The 16,321-nt window shown below is 52.1% G+C and overlaps 1 protein-coding gene and 1 long non-coding RNA gene across 5 annotated transcripts; one reads left to right on the top strand and one right to left on the bottom strand.

The window, feature by feature from the left end:
* Window positions 1-80: 80 nt before the first annotated feature.
* GRN (granulin precursor) lies at window positions 81-6,807 on the bottom strand. Of its 4 annotated transcripts, none has more exons than XM_006173088.3 (13): window positions 6,714-6,807; window positions 3,935-4,079; window positions 3,686-3,811; window positions 3,485-3,569; window positions 2,895-3,007; window positions 2,663-2,798; window positions 2,448-2,542; window positions 2,087-2,210; window positions 1,726-1,823; window positions 1,388-1,633; window positions 948-1,181; window positions 622-852; window positions 81-532 (listed from the first exon to the last, which is right to left on the bottom strand). In XM_006173088.3, exons 2-13 carry the CDS (start codon window positions 4,070-4,072, stop codon window positions 395-397), a joined length of 1,764 nt encoding a protein of 587 aa, XP_006173150.1. In that variant the 5' UTR covers window positions 4,073-4,079; window positions 6,714-6,807; the 3' UTR covers window positions 81-394. The 4 variants fall into 4 exon arrangements, with proteins under 4 accessions (XP_006173150.1, XP_032313251.1, XP_014410154.1 ...); XM_032457360.1 differs by lacking the exon at window positions 948-1,181 and adding an exon at window positions 6,301-6,422 and having other exon boundaries at window positions 6,714-6,730; XM_014554668.2 differs by lacking the exon at window positions 6,714-6,807 and adding an exon at window positions 6,301-6,422.
* Window positions 6,808-6,989: 182 nt separating this feature from the next.
* Window positions 6,990-10,842, top strand: LOC116669219. The gene is made up of 2 exons (XR_004326564.1): window positions 6,990-7,628; window positions 10,071-10,842. It is a non-coding gene; the product is annotated as an uncharacterized LOC116669219 (long non-coding RNA).
* The last annotated feature ends 5,479 nt before the right edge of the window (window positions 10,843-16,321 follow it).

Genomic DNA, 16,321 nt, shown 5'->3' with positions numbered 1-16,321 from the left:
GGGGAGTGTGGACACTGGATGGGGGCCGTTGCCCAGGGGTCTCCTGGGGAGGACAGGCAGGGTGGCCAAATCAGACAATGTTAAGAAAGTGTACAAACTTTACTGCAGCACTACATACACACACGCACACCTGTAGATAAGGAAGAGCACCTGGCCACAGGGTCCATGGAAATTGGGGGAGGGGATGGCAGCTTGAAATGTGGCTTTTGCCACAGCCCCCCTTCCCATGGGGAGGGCCTTAGATTGAGGTCCCATCTCCCATGGTGATGAGGGGACTCAGAAGGGAAGGTCTGGGAGAATTTGGCAGGGGGAGGTGCTGGGGAGGCCTGAGCAGTGGGCACCCTCTGAGCAGGGTCCCGAGGGCTGCAGAGTGTCTTCAGTCCTCAATCCCTCCTCACAGCAGCTGTCTGGGGGCCGCGTCCCTCAGAGGAGTGTCCCAGCGCAGGGCTTTCCTGCGCAAACACTTGGTGCCCTTGGCCCCACAGCGGAAGCCAGCGGGACAGCAGTGACGCTTGTCCAAACAACAGGTGCCCTGGATGGTCAGAGTGGGGAGCGAGAGTTAGACACAGCAGGACCTGGCCCATGCCCAGACCCAGCCCCAGGGCCAGGGATGGCACTGACCTGGCGATAGGGACAGCAGGCCCAGCCCCCTCGGCTGTCTGGGCAGCAGGTCTGGTTATCATGGCAGAAGTGTCCCGCCCCACACTCTACGTTCCCCACACCCACGTGAGGGCTGTGGGTCAGCTGGGCAGCAGGGTGGGCAGAATCTGCCTCCTTCTCACAGGATCGGGCCTTCACATTACAGGTGTAGCCAGCAGGGCAGCAGTGCTGGCGGTCCTCACAGCACACGGCCTGGGGGGATAGAGCAGCAGTACATTCTCACCCCCGCTACCCACCCAACCTGGGACCCAGCTCCCCCATCTGGGAGCAGGCAGGTGGGCACTCACGTGGGGCAGCTGGCAGCAGGCCCAGCCCCTGCTCAGGCTTGGGCAGCAGGTCTGCCCCACTGGGCAGCTGGTGTGCTGGTCACAGCCCATGTCTTTGGGGTGGGACAGCGAAGCCCGGTGGGCAGGCATCTTGGCCATCCCAGTAACAATCTTGTCCTCCCTCTTGCAGTGCCCCTCAGCCATACATGTGTAGCCCTGGGGGCAGCAGTGCTGGTGGTCCGAGCAGCAGACAGCCTGGGGAGGTGGCAGAAAAGGGGGGTCTAGGAAGCTACTCTGGGACAGAACACTGAGCCCCTACTACACCCACTCACAGCTCCTTTAACTGGGAATGACTCTGCCAGAGCTGGTGTGCCACCCGTGCGTGGGCAGAGGGTAGAGAACAAGGCAGTAGGAGCCTGGCCACCTGCCCAGGCCAACACACTGTCCCCTACCCCATGTACCTCTGGGACAGGGCAGCAGCCCCACTCCCCAGACATGAAGCGACAGCAGGTACTGGAGGAGGGACAGCTGGTGATGTTATCACAGGGGACATCACTCTCCACGGCTTGGGGGTCTGGCAGGCTGAGGTAGGCTGGGGACTTCTCCATCCAGGGCACCCGGTGGGCCCCCTGTTCGCAGGTACCCTTCTCTGTGTCACACCTAAACCCAGCCGGACAGCAGTGGACGTGGTCCTCACAGCACACGGCCTGGGGTGGATGGAGAGGGGACAGTGGGCATGGGGGGGCCTAGCTGGCTGCCACCGTCTGCTTGGCCCAGCCCACTTATCACTCCCAGGTACCTGGGCAAAAGGGCAGCAGCCCCAGGCCCCGGACTGCAGGCGGCAGCAGGTGTAGTCATCTGGGCAGCTCACCTCCATGTCACACTTCACCTCCTGCACTGTGAGGGAGGCAAGGAGTACAGGTCAGCAGTGGCACTAGGGACATTTAGGGGTGCCCACCCTTGGCCAGCTCCACCGCTAGAACCAGATGTGGAGGATGGAGGGTACCGTTCAGGCCACCCCTGGCAGTGATGCTAAGGCAAGGCCCAGTGTGGACCAAAGAGGGCTGTACCTGCTCTGGCCTCTCCAGGCAGCTGTCAGTCCCCACCCCCATATCTATTCATGCTTCATGGTGCAGGTGGAATGCGGCCTGCTCCGGTACCTGTATCTGCAGGCAGCTTGGTGAGGAGGTCTGTGGCATTCTCCTTGGAGAGGCACTTACTCTGGATCAGGTCGCACACAGTGCCTTGAGGGCAGCAGTGCAGGTGGTCGGCGCAGCAGATGGCCTGGGTAAGGGCAGGGTTGGGTCTCTGGGATTTCCAGTCTCCCAGGAGTTCAGGGAGCAGCCAGGCTGACAGCTGGCACTACCCCAATCCCCCGCTAGGGGGTGGCATGAGTCCTGAGCAGCCATGCTCCCAGCAACCAGCCCGCCAGCCCCACCCCCTGGAGTCCCTGCCAGGTAGGTAAGTGTCCAGGTCAGGTGGCGGTGGGCACAGCCCGACTGGCTACAGCCCCTCACTCACATTGGGCATCGGGCAGCAGCCATACTTTCCACTAGGAAGCTTGCAGCAGGTAGAACCGTCAGGGCACTGGGACTGTGCATCAGGGCACAAGACCACTGGGAGGGGAGAGAAGCATGAGGCGCAGCCAGGGTAGAGGGGAACCTTCCCCAGCCAGGAGCCAGATGAGGCTGCTCCTCACTCTCAACCCCCAACCAGATGCTCTCCCACCTCCTCACCTGCCCTTTTAGACTTTTGTGCAGGAATCTTCTTTGCCAGGGGGTGGGTCCCCGTGGTGGTGAGGCAGCGGGCATGAGCCAGGTCACAGGAGGTACCATGGGGGCAGCAGTGCACCTTGTCTTCACAGCAAGAAGCCTAAGAAGAATTGGCCCTGACTCTGTCTTTGCTCCCTCCAGCCGTTTCTCTGCCCCTACTGCCCTCCTCTTTCCCCTCCATCTTCCTAAACTTTACCTGGGGCATGGGGCAGCATCCCCAGGAGCCATCAGGCATAGTGCAGCACGTGGAGGAGTTGGGGCATTCATACCGTCTGTCGGGGCACTGGACGGCACCCAAGAGGTTGGTATCTGTGGATGGAATGACCCAGGATTCCACCCTGTCAGTGAAGGTCATTCCCCCCCTCACTCAAGGCGCTGCTGGCACCAGGGCCTGCAGGTCCAGCTACAGGAGAACTGCGGAGTCTGGCACTAGGGCTCAGGGCTCCCCCTGGCTCTCCTAACCCACTGTCTTCCAGGCCAGTCCTTGCCTCAGCAATATGGCACGGGATAGGGGCACGCATTGCCTGGGTGGTATTAAACCAGTCCAGCTGGCCTCTGCCCAGCCCCACAATGCTTGGCTCTGGGCCTGGAGTCTCACATTCTCTCCCACCCCCTCCTCGCCCCAGTGCTGCCCCTCTGGTCAGACCAGGGGGGTCTTAGTACAGATGCCACATGATGAGGGCACGAGGAATCAAAGAATCAAGGTCACACAGCTGGCTGGGCTCCTGGGTGCGCCAGGCTCTGCGAGCTGCCTGTCCTCCACCTCCACCTCCACCTCTGTCGCACCTGATCTCTGGAAGCAGGACCGCCCATCAGCACTGCAGTGGAAGCCCTGTGGGCAGCAATGGCGGCCATCTCCGCATGACACGGCCTGTGGGACACAGAGACACCTTCGTTGGCCAGGCCCTTTTCCCTGAGGGGTAGAAGAGTGCAGGAATAGTGGAAATGCAGATCTCAGCCTCTCCATCGACCTAAGGGCACCCTCACCTCTGGGAATGGGCAGCAGCTGGAGGTCCCCGAGACGGTGAGGATGCAGGAGTAGCCAGGAAGGCAGTGGGCATCAATCTGGCAGGGTGTGCCCAGACGCCTGCTCAGTGCTGCGGGCCACGTGTCCTGGGAAGCAAGAGGAGTGGATAAACAGGAAGACCCGAGCTTGGACCCCTCCCCTGGCCAATCTGAGATGACCCATGGGAAAATGTCAGGCTGCCGGCTCTTGCCCAGGCGAAGGGCACTCACCGGGATGGGATTGCAGCAGCTGTAGCTGGCTCCTCCCGGGTCCAGGCAACAGGCCACAGGGCAGAGCTGACCATCTGGGCACTGTGTTCCAGCCACCAGCCCTGTCACAAAGGCCACCCAGCTCACCAGGGTCCACATGGTCCACCTGCAGATTACCAAGAGGCATTTGGCAACTAGCTTAAGCCCATGGCACCCTCAATTCTGGGGCCAGTCACTACCCCCGCCGTAGACCCAGGCCCAGGATTACCTGAGCCTCCTGACAACGTCTTGTCCCGGCACGAAGAAAGATGTGGGGCCTGAGATTCAGCTACCAACCTGTGTCCTGCATGGGTGTCCCACATGCACCACGTGTAAACCCGTGAGCACAAATGCTGACATGAGTAACTGTGAAGCTGTGTCCCCAAATGGTGGTCTAACACCTGAGCCTCTGTGGCTGAGTGTGCAGAGATGTGGGCATGTGAGAGTCAGGAAGATGTGTGAGTTCTGTGGGTCTGACCTGGGGGGATGTGGGCCACCTCCAGGGGTTGGGGAGGCACCAGGAGCCATGGGAGGACAGGGCTGGGGGGCAAGGAGGGAGTCCCCCCCTTAAAGAAAAGTCAAGGTTCCACTTCCCCAGCCAGCCCCTCAAGACACCTCCTCGCCTGAAGTTGTGCTCACACCTGCACTCTGCTAAGTAAGGCCTGTTGGCAGGGGAGGGGAGCTCACATGATGACATGGGAAACCACGAGGTTGAGAAAGTTGTGAAAAGGGAAGTGTTGTGCTGGTAGAGCCTGGGCTGCCTTCCTCAGAGGCCAGCCACCACCCGCCCACTGATGGTCCCCTCCCCACCCAAGGAAGGGGACACGCAAGCTGGGTCAACCTTTGGGACACCTATGTTCTAAGGGCTCCCCAGTACCACCAGGCCCTTTCTGAATCCCCAAACATACCACCCTCCTGTCCCCCTGCCTCTCCCCACCCTGGAGCTGAAACCCAGCTGCATGTGGAGAGAGACCATGCATGCCCACCCAGCTGTTGATCTGAGTTAGCAGAAGGAACCAAGCCTCAGTCTCTGGAGGGGAGCAGCCTCTCACTTCCTAAACAGTTCTTTCCCCAAGCTCAGCCAGCCCTGTTTGTTCAATGGGGTGGGCGGGGGAGATGTTACCCTGACTAAAGAGGCAAAACCAGTCAACTCTGTTGAGCCTCTTAGGAGCCAGTTACAACACTACATTATTTTCTTCCTTCTTTACAACAACCATCCAAAGTAGTGATTACTACCTTTACTTTTCAAAGGGGGAAACTGAGGCTCAGAGGGATGTCAAGTAACCCATCCATGTCATATATCAAGACATGGAAATGGCTTGCTTTGATGGTTCCAGAGTATATTGGACCTGGGTTCATTTCACAAGTGGCACCATGGACAGTGCCTGGGAATGGACCCCAAACCCCAGAAAGGTAGAGGCCTGGGGTTCAAGTTGAGAAGGGGGACAGAAGTACTTCCTGGGCAGGTGGACCAGGCAGGACAGAAACTCGGAGTACAGGGGCTGCCTGGATACACCCACCAAGGTGGGTCCTAGTCCTAGAATTGCCACCACTGACAGTGAGAGCCTCAAAAGTTGCTCTCTGTCTCTTGGCCTCAGTTCCCTATGAGTCTGTGTGTAGACACTGCACATTATGTGTGGCAGGGAATTGCAGACCTCCAGTCACTCACATCCTGTCTCCCTCACCTGGCTTTTCTTAGTGCTCCCTCCCTAGCTCAAAGACCATCCCTTCCTGGCCAGGTAAGGCTGAAGAAGACTGGTCCTAGCCCATGGCTCCTTTCACCCTCTCCTCCACGCCCATAGCTCCCTGGCAAGACATCTCCAGCTGGCCCCGCCTGCTTCTTGGGAGTCCAACCTCGGCCCTCCGCAGGCTTGTCCCACTGCTCTGACTCAGGCCAGAAGGAGTGCCTGTTTGCACACATGTCAGACTACTCAGCACCCTAGTGATTTATTTACGTATATTTTCCTTCTTGGGTATCCTGAGGTTCGGGAGTAGAGTGTATACTTCTGTTGGATACACATGCAGGCACATGCGCGCGCGCGCACACACTCAGGACAAGGGATGGGGGACCTAATTCCTCTTAGTAAGGCTCCAAGTGATGGCCTCTCACCTCCACCCCACACTGCCACCAGAGAGCGAGGACAGGAGCCTATTCAAGCCCCGAGCTCCGTCATCTTCCACTAGGTGGCAGCCCCCAACTCCGAGTGAGAGGAGACAGATTCCCAAAAAGTGAGCCAACCCAGCGGTGAGAGAGCAGGGAAAAGTGGCAGGGAGAAGCGGAAGTTAGCTTGTTCCACCCCCCACGAGAGGAAGTAAAAGAGTCAGACACAACCCAGAGGTTCAATCACCTCTCCCAAGTCTCTACTGTCTTTGAGGAGGCCAGGGTCTCAAGCTCCACTTCCAGCCCTCTGAGCTCGGAGCAGGGGCGGGGACTACCCAGCACCACCAGCACCACCAGCACCACCAGCACCTGCCGACGGAAGCGGAGTCGGCTCAAGAACAAAGTGGTCCCTGCTTTGGGGGAAGAGGCTGCAGCTTCCGGGGATGCTGGAGAGGGAGAGAGCCCCTTCTAATGGAAGTCACTGCAATTACTGCTCACTCCCACCACCTATAAAACTCCTTCCAGTGCATCGGAGTTTCTCTAAGGGAGTCTTTCCTTGTTTCCCCGCTGAAACTCCAGAGGAGCCTCAAACCCCCACGTCCCCCTGGCTGGGCCCCTGGGGAGGAGCAAGCGAGAGATCTACGCAGCCACCCTCCTTACCTGAGTCGGAGTTCGAGCTCGCTGGGTAGCAGCTGCCGGGTAGCTCACGAGCTTGGGCCTCTTGGCTCGATGGCCCGCCCACCTCAGTTTCAATTGGCCAGGTGTCCGATCTCTCGCGCTCTCATTGGCTACTCGTCGATGTAAAGGCGGGGCCAACATGTAATCTGTGCTGCTTTCCTACTCAATTCACTCTCCTCCCTCCCTTCCTCTCTTCCCAACCCCCCATTTCTAGGGATCATGTGATTGGAGAATCATGTGACGCCCTGGCTCGATCGGTCAGGCTGCGGGTGCCCGCCTCGCTGCCTTCTGCTGCCCCATCCCGATATGGGGCAGCGCCTGTCCGGGGACATTAAGGCACAAATGCATTTAAGAGCATTCACAGGATGTCGGCTTCTGGATTCGGAACGTCTGGTCTTCCTGTTTCTATTCTGTTCAATCAACTCAAATTTAATGCTGGGCGGCCAGGCCCCAAAGGGAGGTGAAGGAGAGTTGTGCGGGCAAGGATAAACAGCCCTCAGGCTCTTTCCTCAAGGTGCTCACAGCAGTGGGTGGGGTGGGGGTTGGAGAAGGAGAGACAGACTCAGATTAAGTCTAAATTAAGGTACAAGGTCCTGTGCCAGGTGCTCTAGATGTGTGAAGGGAAAAGGTAGTAGGTTGGCTCTGGGCAGGGAAGCAGGGAAGAAGAGATTTAACTTCATCCTGAGGGCACATTTTTGAGCTGAGTTTGGGAGGATTTTAACTGGTAGGTGGAGAGAGGTTGGAGAAGTGGCTAGACATGGGAGTGGGTGGGGAGTGGGTTGGGAAGAGCATTAAGAAATCAGATAGGAAGGGCAGCCTTGGGCAGGGATTGAGTGTCAGGTTCAATGAAGTGGACGTGAGGAGCTGCTGAATGCGTGGCACAAGGCTGGGCTGGAGGTGAGTGCATTGTGGAAGTGGCTTCCTAGTTTCAGTCGGCCCTGCCCTCTGGGAACTGACATGCCAGTGAGGGGAGAAAATGTACTACATTTTCGCTGGCATTAGGAGTCAGACTGCTCAGTGCCAAGGGGCCTGGCCCAGGCAGAGGTGGGTGATGGGAGATGCACCAGGAGAGAGGAGAGGCCCATAGAAAGCCTGGTGCTGGGCCTTGGAGGAAGGGCAGTGTTTGGTTGTGCAGAGTGGACGGAGAGCACAGCAGTCTCCGCAAAGAGCTTGAGCTGAGGGTGAGGCTGGGGTTGGGGACGAACAGCCAAGCTCAGGGGTGGTGGGAGTCTGGGTAGGGAAGAAGTGGCAGGGTTGAAGGATTGTGTGACAGTGGTTCTCAGCTGGGGCTAGAGAGGGTCCAGAAGGTGGATAGGGCTTCTGATGAAAATTAGAACTATTCTGCACACTGGTGACATTGTGCATATTTATGCTTCTATTGACCAAGCGAGCACACATACACAATTTTCATAAAATGTTAGACATATCAATAAATTAACCTATAACCCCAACAATACAGAGCCAGAACAAAATACATGAAGAAAAACACCTAAAGTGACTGAAACGAATATCGCAAAATCCATAAAGGGGTGCTTTGCTTTCCAGGGACATTTGACAGCGTGTGGAGACATCCTGAGTTGTCACAGTTGCAGGGAGGTTTTACTGGCATCCAGTGGGCAGGGGCCAGGGAGGCTGCTGAACATCCTACAATGCACAGGACAAAGATGATTCTGCCCAAAATGTCAGTAGTGCTGAGGCTGAGAAACCCTCTCTGAAGGATCTAAACTTTCTCCATGAAAGAACTCAAAGTTTTCCTCACACAGAACCTCTTTTCTCTTATTTTATATACTTTTAATAAATGATGACTAATTAATTGATGCTGATTAAATCATCTGATGTCTCAGTAGCAGTAGATTATATAGATCAGGGGATTTGTGTGTTGAAGTTTTCAGAAGTTTAGCAGGGATTAAAAGCATTCAGTACAAAAAACTATGAAAAGCAGACTGAAGAACTTAGAAGCCCAACATCCTGGGGATGTTGAGTGTAGGGGCACACAGTCCCAACTCAATATACCTCATGGGCATCGCTTTTAAAGGACAGTAATTACTAGTTAAGGTATGAACCTAAGCATTCAAAAATTTTGAGTTATATGTGGTTACTCTGATTACTGTGGTAAAGAAATGTGAAATATATTCCTCAAGAAACACTCAAGTCCTTAAACTCCCCAAGTCAGGAATCTCTCTCCCTCCACTTTTTGCTTTTAAGGAGGAAGTATCATTTTGTGAACAGGGAGGACTGAAAAGAAGCAAATTTCCAGAGCCACAAAGAGATTTGATATCAAAAGTTCTACCCCTCATTGCCCCATTCCCTGAGCCCTCCCAGCCTCCTTGGGTCAGGCTTTGTGATTTTTAATTTTGATAGAATCAATTGACTGTAAATGTGAAGGTTTATTTCTGGATTCTCAGGTCTATTCCATTGATCTATCTGTCCATCCTTAAGGCCAGTACCACTCTGTCTTGATGACTATAGCAACTTTTGAAATCAGGAGAAGTGAGAATCCTCTACATTCTTTTTCAAGATTGTTTTGGCTATTCTGGTTCCCCTGAATTTCTATGTGAATTTTAGGATCTGTTTCTGCACAGAAGACAGCTGAGATTTTGATAGGGAATGCCCTGAATCTGTAGGTCAATTTAGGGTGTATTTTCATCTTAATAATTTTAAATCTTTCTATCCCTGAATGTGGGATATCTTTCCATTTATTTATCAGTTTCTGTTTGACAGTCACCAAGTATTCCACTATTACATAGTTTACTTAACCAGTCTCATTTAATGGACTTTAATGTGTTTCCAATTTTTTCAGGTACAGATAATTAATTCAATGAATATTTTTGAAAATGTTTCTGAATGCACATATGGGGATTATTTTTATGAAAGTTACACTGCTGGGTAAAGGGTATGCACATTTGAAATATTAATGCCAAATTACCTTAACATTTTTCCGTTTTACACTCCCAGTCACAGTATTTGGGGAAACTTATTTCCCATATACTTACCAACAATGGATATGTGAGTTAAAATTTTTTTTGCTAATCTAACGACAGAAGATATTTCATGGTTGTTTTATCTGCATTTCCCTGATCTCTAGGGAAGCTGAGCGTGTTTGTGTATGTTTATTCCGCATATGTACTTCTGTGAAGCCTGTTCTTATCTGTGTTAGTCAGGTTCTCCAGAGAAACAGGACCAACTGATGTGTGTATAGAGAAAGATTTATTAAAAGGAATTGGAGCCGCTCTGCCTTCTGAGTGAGATTAAACTCACTCTGTCTATGGAGTGTGTATCTCCCTGAACAAACTTACTTTCATTTCACTATGCCTTGCACTTGAATTCTTTCCTGTGCAGGATAAGAACCTGATCCCCAGCAACATCTTTGGCACAGCCAGCCAGGAGGATTCAACCGTTATTCTTGTACTCTGATGCTGTTGCAAGCGCTTCGTCTTCAAGAAGACTCATAGGAAGGCTATGGAAGCGGTTACAACACTTCCACATCAAGATGATGGCTATGCGAGGATTCTAGCCCGTACTGCCATCCTCTGACACAAAACAAGAAACTGTCTTGCCCCTGGGACCCCTAGATTAAGCATCCAGAGATTTTTTTACTCCTTGACAGGCTGAATCGATGTCCCTAATCAGCCCTGAAGCAGCTACAGAAGACAGATCGTCACCCTCTTCTCCTCATAAAATTATGGAAATAAAATCTCTGAGAGGGGAAGGGAATGAGACAGGAAGGAAGGCTACTGAGCACAACCATCAAAAGAGTGACATAGCCATTGAGGACACGACAAAAACTGGCTAGAACCCACTGAGCCCAAGAGGGTGGAAGATTTGACTTCCAAAGACTTTGAGCCTCATGGCACACCCACAGGCACCATGACAGTTCCCAGGCTGACCTTAAAAGGCCAAAAAGTGGGCAAGGGCCCAATTCCTGGAAATCTCCGCTCCTTCCCCAACATAGTTGGAATAATTCTCCCACTCTTTAACATGTGAAATTACCTGGCCCATAAAAACTAACAACCCCACACCTCCTGTCCGCTCTCCCTTCTGAGTGTGACAGACTGTACTCTGACTATAGAATGTGTATCTCCCTGAATAAATTTACTTTAACTTAAAAAAATTTTTTAAAGGAATCATCTCACATAATTATGGAAGCTAGTAAGCCCAAAATCTGCAGTGTGGGCCAGCAGGCTGGAGAGTCAAGAGAGTTGATGGTGCAGATGAAGTCCAAAGGCAGTCACTGGAGGATTTCCTCTTGCTTGGAGAGGCTAGTCTTTTTGTTCAATTCAGGCCTTCAACTGTTAGATGAGGCCCACCTACATTATGGGCAATTTGCTTTAGCCAAAATTCAGTGATTTTAGATGCTAATCTCAACCAAAAACACCCACCAAATTGATACATAGAACTAACCATCACACAACAGACTCACAGATATAGAGAACAAACTAGTGTTTATCAGTGGGGAGAAGAAAGAGAGAGGGGCAATATAGGGGTAGGGGATTAAGATGTACAAACTACTATGTATAAAATAAGGTACAAGGATATATTGTATAACACAGGGAATATAGCCAATATTTTATAATATCTATAAGTGAATTATAACCTTTAACAGTTGTATATCATTGTATTGTACACGTGTAACTCATACTTCAATAAAAAACAAAAACAAAAAGCCTAACCATCACATTATCCATGGTTCATTTTTCTTCTGTGTTTATCCTTTTCTTGTTGAAATGTGGGAGATCTTTATATAATCTGGATTTTTATATACGTTGCAGAAATTTCCTCCCAATCTGTCATTTGTCTTTTATCTTTGTCTATGGCATCTTTTGTGGTCAGAGGCTGTGTTATTATGTCATCTGAAATCTAGCCATCAATCTTTTCCTTTGTGGCTTCTGCCTTTTTTCCCCCTTCACGCTTAAATGGTTATAAATATGTTCTTCGTGGTCTGTGATGATTCCTGCTGCAGCTGACCCTCAGAAGCCAGAACTGCCCTGGACTGAGGCACCACAGTGAAAGGAGGTTCCCCTGATGTGAAGAGAACCCTGGATGTGTCTCTAGAGGAGGTGGTCTGGATACAGGGTTGGACAGCTGCCCCCCATCCCTGCCCTGGTTTCTACTTCTCTCAGCTTCTCTCCAATTCTTCCGATCGTCCCCTCAGGGTTTTCTTCATTCAGAGTTACTGTTCTGCCCCCAGAGAAGAGTCCCAGCTGCCCCAGGGCAGGGGCCTTTCCCCCAAAGATCTTGAGTTGCTGGATAAAACACAGGCTGCCCAGTTCCATTTGAGTTTCAGATTACAGACAAATTTTTTTAGCATCAGTTATGTCCTATGCAATAGTTGAGCCATTCTTACACTTAAAAATTATTCCTTACGTATCTGAAATTCAAATGGAACTGAGCGTTTTGTATTTTTATTTGCGAAGTCTGGCAGCCCTGAACACTAAGCTCTGGAGTGAGGGCACAGAAACAGCCCTGCCACACACACCTACTCCTTCCTTCCCTTTCCTGCCTGAGTCACCTTAGGGTGAGCAATTGTTGCCCCAGTTCCTGGGGCGCCTGCCCTTGTCACCAGGCACCTGACTGGTGCCTGTGGGGCTCCGCTAGGCCCTCCAGGTTGTCTGGGTAGGTGTGGGGGAGGGGCGGCCGGAACAGGCCTGTGCCAGGCTGGAGGCTGTGGCGGGATATTTGGCAACTGAGGTCCCAGACCTAGGTTCCTGCCCCAGCATAGGTCGTGAACTTGCCCAGTGCCGGTGGGCAGGCCACTTCCCTTGTTGTTGCTTTCAATCGGTGACTATTTTTAACAAAGTGTAACATGCAAATAAATTTTAATCAAATTACAACACAAAGTAGCACTCTCATCCTCTCTCTTTCAAACTCTTTCACAGTTTCTTCTGTGAGTTTACCTTGTGTACATATGTGAATTCTAAATTCGCCTTTGGCCTCAGTGTGTTCATCTGGGTAGTGGGTGAGCACTGCCCTGCTTCTTGTCAGCTGGGAGGTTTTACAGTGAGCTGCCGCTGTTCCACCTGGCCCTGGGGGCAAGACCACAGCTTTGTGTGGGTAGAGTAATGCCAGATGTTACCTTTAATCCAGCTGTGGGGATGGAGGTGGAGGGAAGGGAGGGGAAAATGGGGAGAGTAAGGCAGGTAGGGGAAGAGGATTACTTGGCTTTGCAGAGGCCCTGGCTGGAGGGGCCTTCAGGGATCCTCTGGATGGGGGCTCTCAGCCCCAGAAGCCTGTTGGTCTTACCTGGGGAGCTCCTGTTGCTGCAGAAGGCCTCATGTGCAGGGATGTGCAGGTCTGAGGGCCCGTCATCCAGCTGAACCTTCTTTTTTAAATTTAGTTTTATTTTATTTTGGGGGGGGTAGTTAGGCTTATTTATTTATCTTTTAGAGGAGGAACTGGGAACTGATTCCAGAACCTTATGCATGCTGAGCATGTGCTCTACTATTTGAGCTGTGCCCTTCCCCCTGAACCCCTTTTTAATACAACGAGGAACCTAGTGTTCAGGGAGGAAACTCCTCTCCAGCCCCTTTCCTCTTGCAAACTATGTGACTTGACTTAACGTCTCTGCCTTAGCATCCTGGTCTGTACATCGAGGACACTGACAACAAGACATTCCCTCAGGAATGTGGTAATGCCCACGGTGCCTTCAGCACAGGGCCTGAGCCAAGTACATGCTCAATTAACAAAGCTGCCACCACTGTGGTGACTCCTCCCCTTGGGCCTTCCTCAGCCCCCACCTCCCCACCACACATACATCTTAGCCTGGGAGATTGCCCACCCACCCCTCAGCCCACCTCACCTTCTCCTCCCTAGCCCTGGCCCACATATCTCTCCTCCCCAAAATCCACCTGGACCGTCCCCCGACGCGGCTGCACCTCATCACATCTTCCTGGCCCAGGGCCCAGAGCTCTGTCCAGCAGGGACTATTTGCACCCAGCCCATTTTGGACTCCTGTGAAAGGCACCCCTCAAGCTGAAACCAACAGGATCCCTCAGCCAGATCAGGGGAAGGGAAGGGGCAGAGGAAGACTCAATCCCTCAGGGATGGGGTCGGGGCTGGGAGACATAGGGTAGGGTGAGCTGGGTTGACTTCTCTTCTCCAGATACGGAGTCAGCATCCACCTTTTCTAGAAGAGGAAGGGCGCATTCCCAGGTAAAGTTTCAGTTTCTTATATCATGAAAGCAGTGGGGAGATCCAGAGACCTTCCTGGTGGAGGCAAGGACTGACCCCAGCAAGTCTCTAGGAAGCCTCTGGGAGTGGCAGGTGGTAGGTGCCAGAGGTTGGGAGTCAGTTCTTTTCCTGGAAAGCTGGGTAGGGGACTGGGATCAGGCAGTGGGATCTCCTGTTTGCCTGCTGATGTCAAATCCCAGCCTGGCCCCTTACCAACTGGGTGACTTTGGCTTATTTCTTTGAACTTAAAAGCCTTCATCTGTGAAATGGAGTAATTGTAATAACTGCCAGGGCTTCAGGAGGCCGGAATGTGCTCACATCTATGTAAAGTTCCAAGCACACATTGTTCCTCACAAAGTCACCTCCTTCTCCACCACCCCTATGACTGAGAGAATTTTCACAACCAAAGTACATTTATTCAGGACTAAGGAATTCATTTGCCTATTAAAATTTATAAAAGCAATGATGGAAAATCTAATGCCACTCAAGTGAAAAAGAAAAAAATCCAGCCAAACCCAAGACTGGGGCTCAGGTCCTCCAAACCCTTCTCAAGCTCCCTCAGAGCCTGCGCCCTCATCTAAGAACACCCTGTCCCTCCTGGGGAAGGTGTGGGAGGGCCTGGGGCCCAATGGCAGTCTAGACAGTGTCATGCCTCCCTGTGGATACAGGGAATAGCTTTCCCCACTCTGTGCCTTTTTCTGAACTTGAAAATGCCCTGGGGGCAAAGCGGTTGCTGCATTGCCTGTGGACTCCAAGAGTTGGAGCTTAGCGTTGTCAAGGGCAGCAAGTGGACAGGTTGGGTTGTGGAAATGGAAGGACAGCTTGAGTTGTGGGCACTGTTGACCCACTGACTGTTAGAGCTGGGATGTTAATGAACTTGGCAAGGGCGAGGAGTGGAGAGAAGAATCAGGACCATATTTTGCATGCCTCATCTGTATCGCAACATGAGTCCTTCTAACAACTGGGGTGCATACACTCCATCTTGCAGATGTCTGAGACGCTAAGGATCTTGTCCCGGGTCACCCAGCTACTAGTGATGGTGGAGGTATCTGAGTCCAAGTTGATGAGACCTCAGGGCTTTTGCCGGCATCTCCAGGCTCCACTGGATGCTGACACTAGCTCAGCCTGGTCCTCCCTCCCATCCCTTCCAGCCCACCTGAGCTCTCCTGGCTCTTCTCCAGGCAGACCCCCTAGGGGTCAGGAGACACCTGCTCCAAGTCACTTGGACAGGTCACTTAACTCCCCTGAGATTGTTTCCTCGTCTGTAAAATGGGAACACAATAACCTCCACGTGCCCTATTACACAGTCATGTGCGGTTCAAATGGGGTGATGGATATAAAGAAACCTTGTAAAATGGCACATAAAATGGGAGGAATTCCTTCTAGGACATCAAAGAGGTTCTTCTTATTAATCTGATGATCTGTCTCTGAAGCACTGGGCCAGGACCTCGATGAGAAACTGCCCTCTCCAGACAACTCAGAGGTCAGGGCAGAGTCAGCTCCAGGAGCCCAAGGAGGTGCAGAGAGGAGGCAGCTCTAGGGAGGGAAAGGAGGAAACTTCCCCCCCCGGGGCACCCTTTCCGGGTCACAAACCTGCTTCATGCATCTCCTCTGTCATCTTAAACCTCTCAGCAGTCTTAGGAGGGAAGCAGGGCCAAGAGTATTATTCTTTCCATTTTGAAAATGAAGAAACCAACGCCCAGAAAAGAGTCACGATCCCCCAACCAGTTAGCAGAGAAATCTGTCCTCAAATGCACATCAGGGGACTTGGATTCAATTGCTTATAATAGGATGGTCACTGGTATACCTGATTTCAGTGTTTTTAAGAAGTAGGTCTGGCTGATATTTGCTGAGACTTACATTGTGCCAGGTTCTGTGTTAAGTTTTCCTTTAATCTTTAACACAGCCTTGTGAGGTAGAGACAATTATTGCCCCCATCTTACAGTGAAAGAAGGAAGACTCAGAGAGGTTAAGCAAGTTTACTGAGATCACAGAGTCCACCTCTGTGGGGTGGAGCCCAAAATTGAGTCCAGGTCTGGTGCAGAGCCTGTGTTTGCAATCGTCAAAGTTACTGTGACATCCTGGCTCCTCATCTGAGCCCTTCCTTTCATCCCAGCCTGCTCAGTCCTCCCTTGGCCTTCACCTTGAGTTTATCTCCATCACTGTTCCCTGACGGCCCTAGACCATCTTGGGCCTCTGTATCACGTGACCTGTCTTAGTGCCCTCACAGATGTCCTTCCTGTCTGCAGCTGTCTTATTTATTCACTAATTTGTGTGTGTCTCCTGCACCAGAAAGTGTGAGCAGGGACCTGATGTGTCCTGTTCCCTGCTCTATCCTGGTGCCTACAACAGTATTTAGCACACAACATATGCTCAAAATTTTTGAAGAAGGAAAAAAGAGAAAGAAACACTCAGTAAATCAA

This window comes from Camelus ferus, chromosome 16 (genome assembly GCF_009834535.1).
Source record: "Camelus ferus isolate YT-003-E chromosome 16, BCGSAC_Cfer_1.0, whole genome shotgun sequence".
Lineage (NCBI taxonomy): Eukaryota > Metazoa > Chordata > Mammalia > Artiodactyla > Camelidae > Camelus > Camelus ferus.
This window is presented reverse-complemented; position numbering and strand designations above follow the sequence as displayed.